Raw genomic sequence first — 212 nt, 5'->3', positions numbered from 1 at the left:
TGGCCTGGGCCGCACCGCTGCTGGGCTCCCGCCTGCGCGCTGCCGCTGCCCTCCTGCTCGTCGGGCTTGGGGCCCTGGCCTGGAGGAGGTGGCGCACCCTCACCGCGGCCTGGCGGGCCTGGGTCCCCTCCAGACAGAGACGGCATTCCAGGGAACCTGAGCCTCCAGCACGGGGGCCCTAGAGGGGCTGGGGCTGCTGGCTCCTGGCTCCC

At 75.5% G+C, this 212-nt stretch overlaps 1 protein-coding gene across 1 annotated transcript in view; it reads left to right on the top strand.

Moving 5' to 3' along the window:
* Nucleotides 1-182, top strand: part of TEX28 (testis expressed 28) — a 9,277-nt gene extending 9,095 nt beyond the window's left edge. Inside the window, exon 5 of the mRNA XM_077769615.1 lies at nucleotides 134-182. Coding sequence (XP_077625741.1) covers nucleotides 134-182 — 49 coding nt within the window. The remainder of the gene's footprint in view (nucleotides 1-133) is intronic.
* The last annotated feature ends 30 nt before the right edge of the window (nucleotides 183-212 follow it).

The sequence above is a fragment of the Crocuta crocuta genome, unplaced genomic scaffold (genome assembly GCF_008692635.1).
Source record: "Crocuta crocuta isolate KB4526 unplaced genomic scaffold, BGI_CrCroc_1.0 scaffold978, whole genome shotgun sequence".
NCBI classification, from domain to species: domain Eukaryota; kingdom Metazoa; phylum Chordata; class Mammalia; order Carnivora; family Hyaenidae; genus Crocuta; species Crocuta crocuta.
This window is presented reverse-complemented; position numbering and strand designations above follow the sequence as displayed.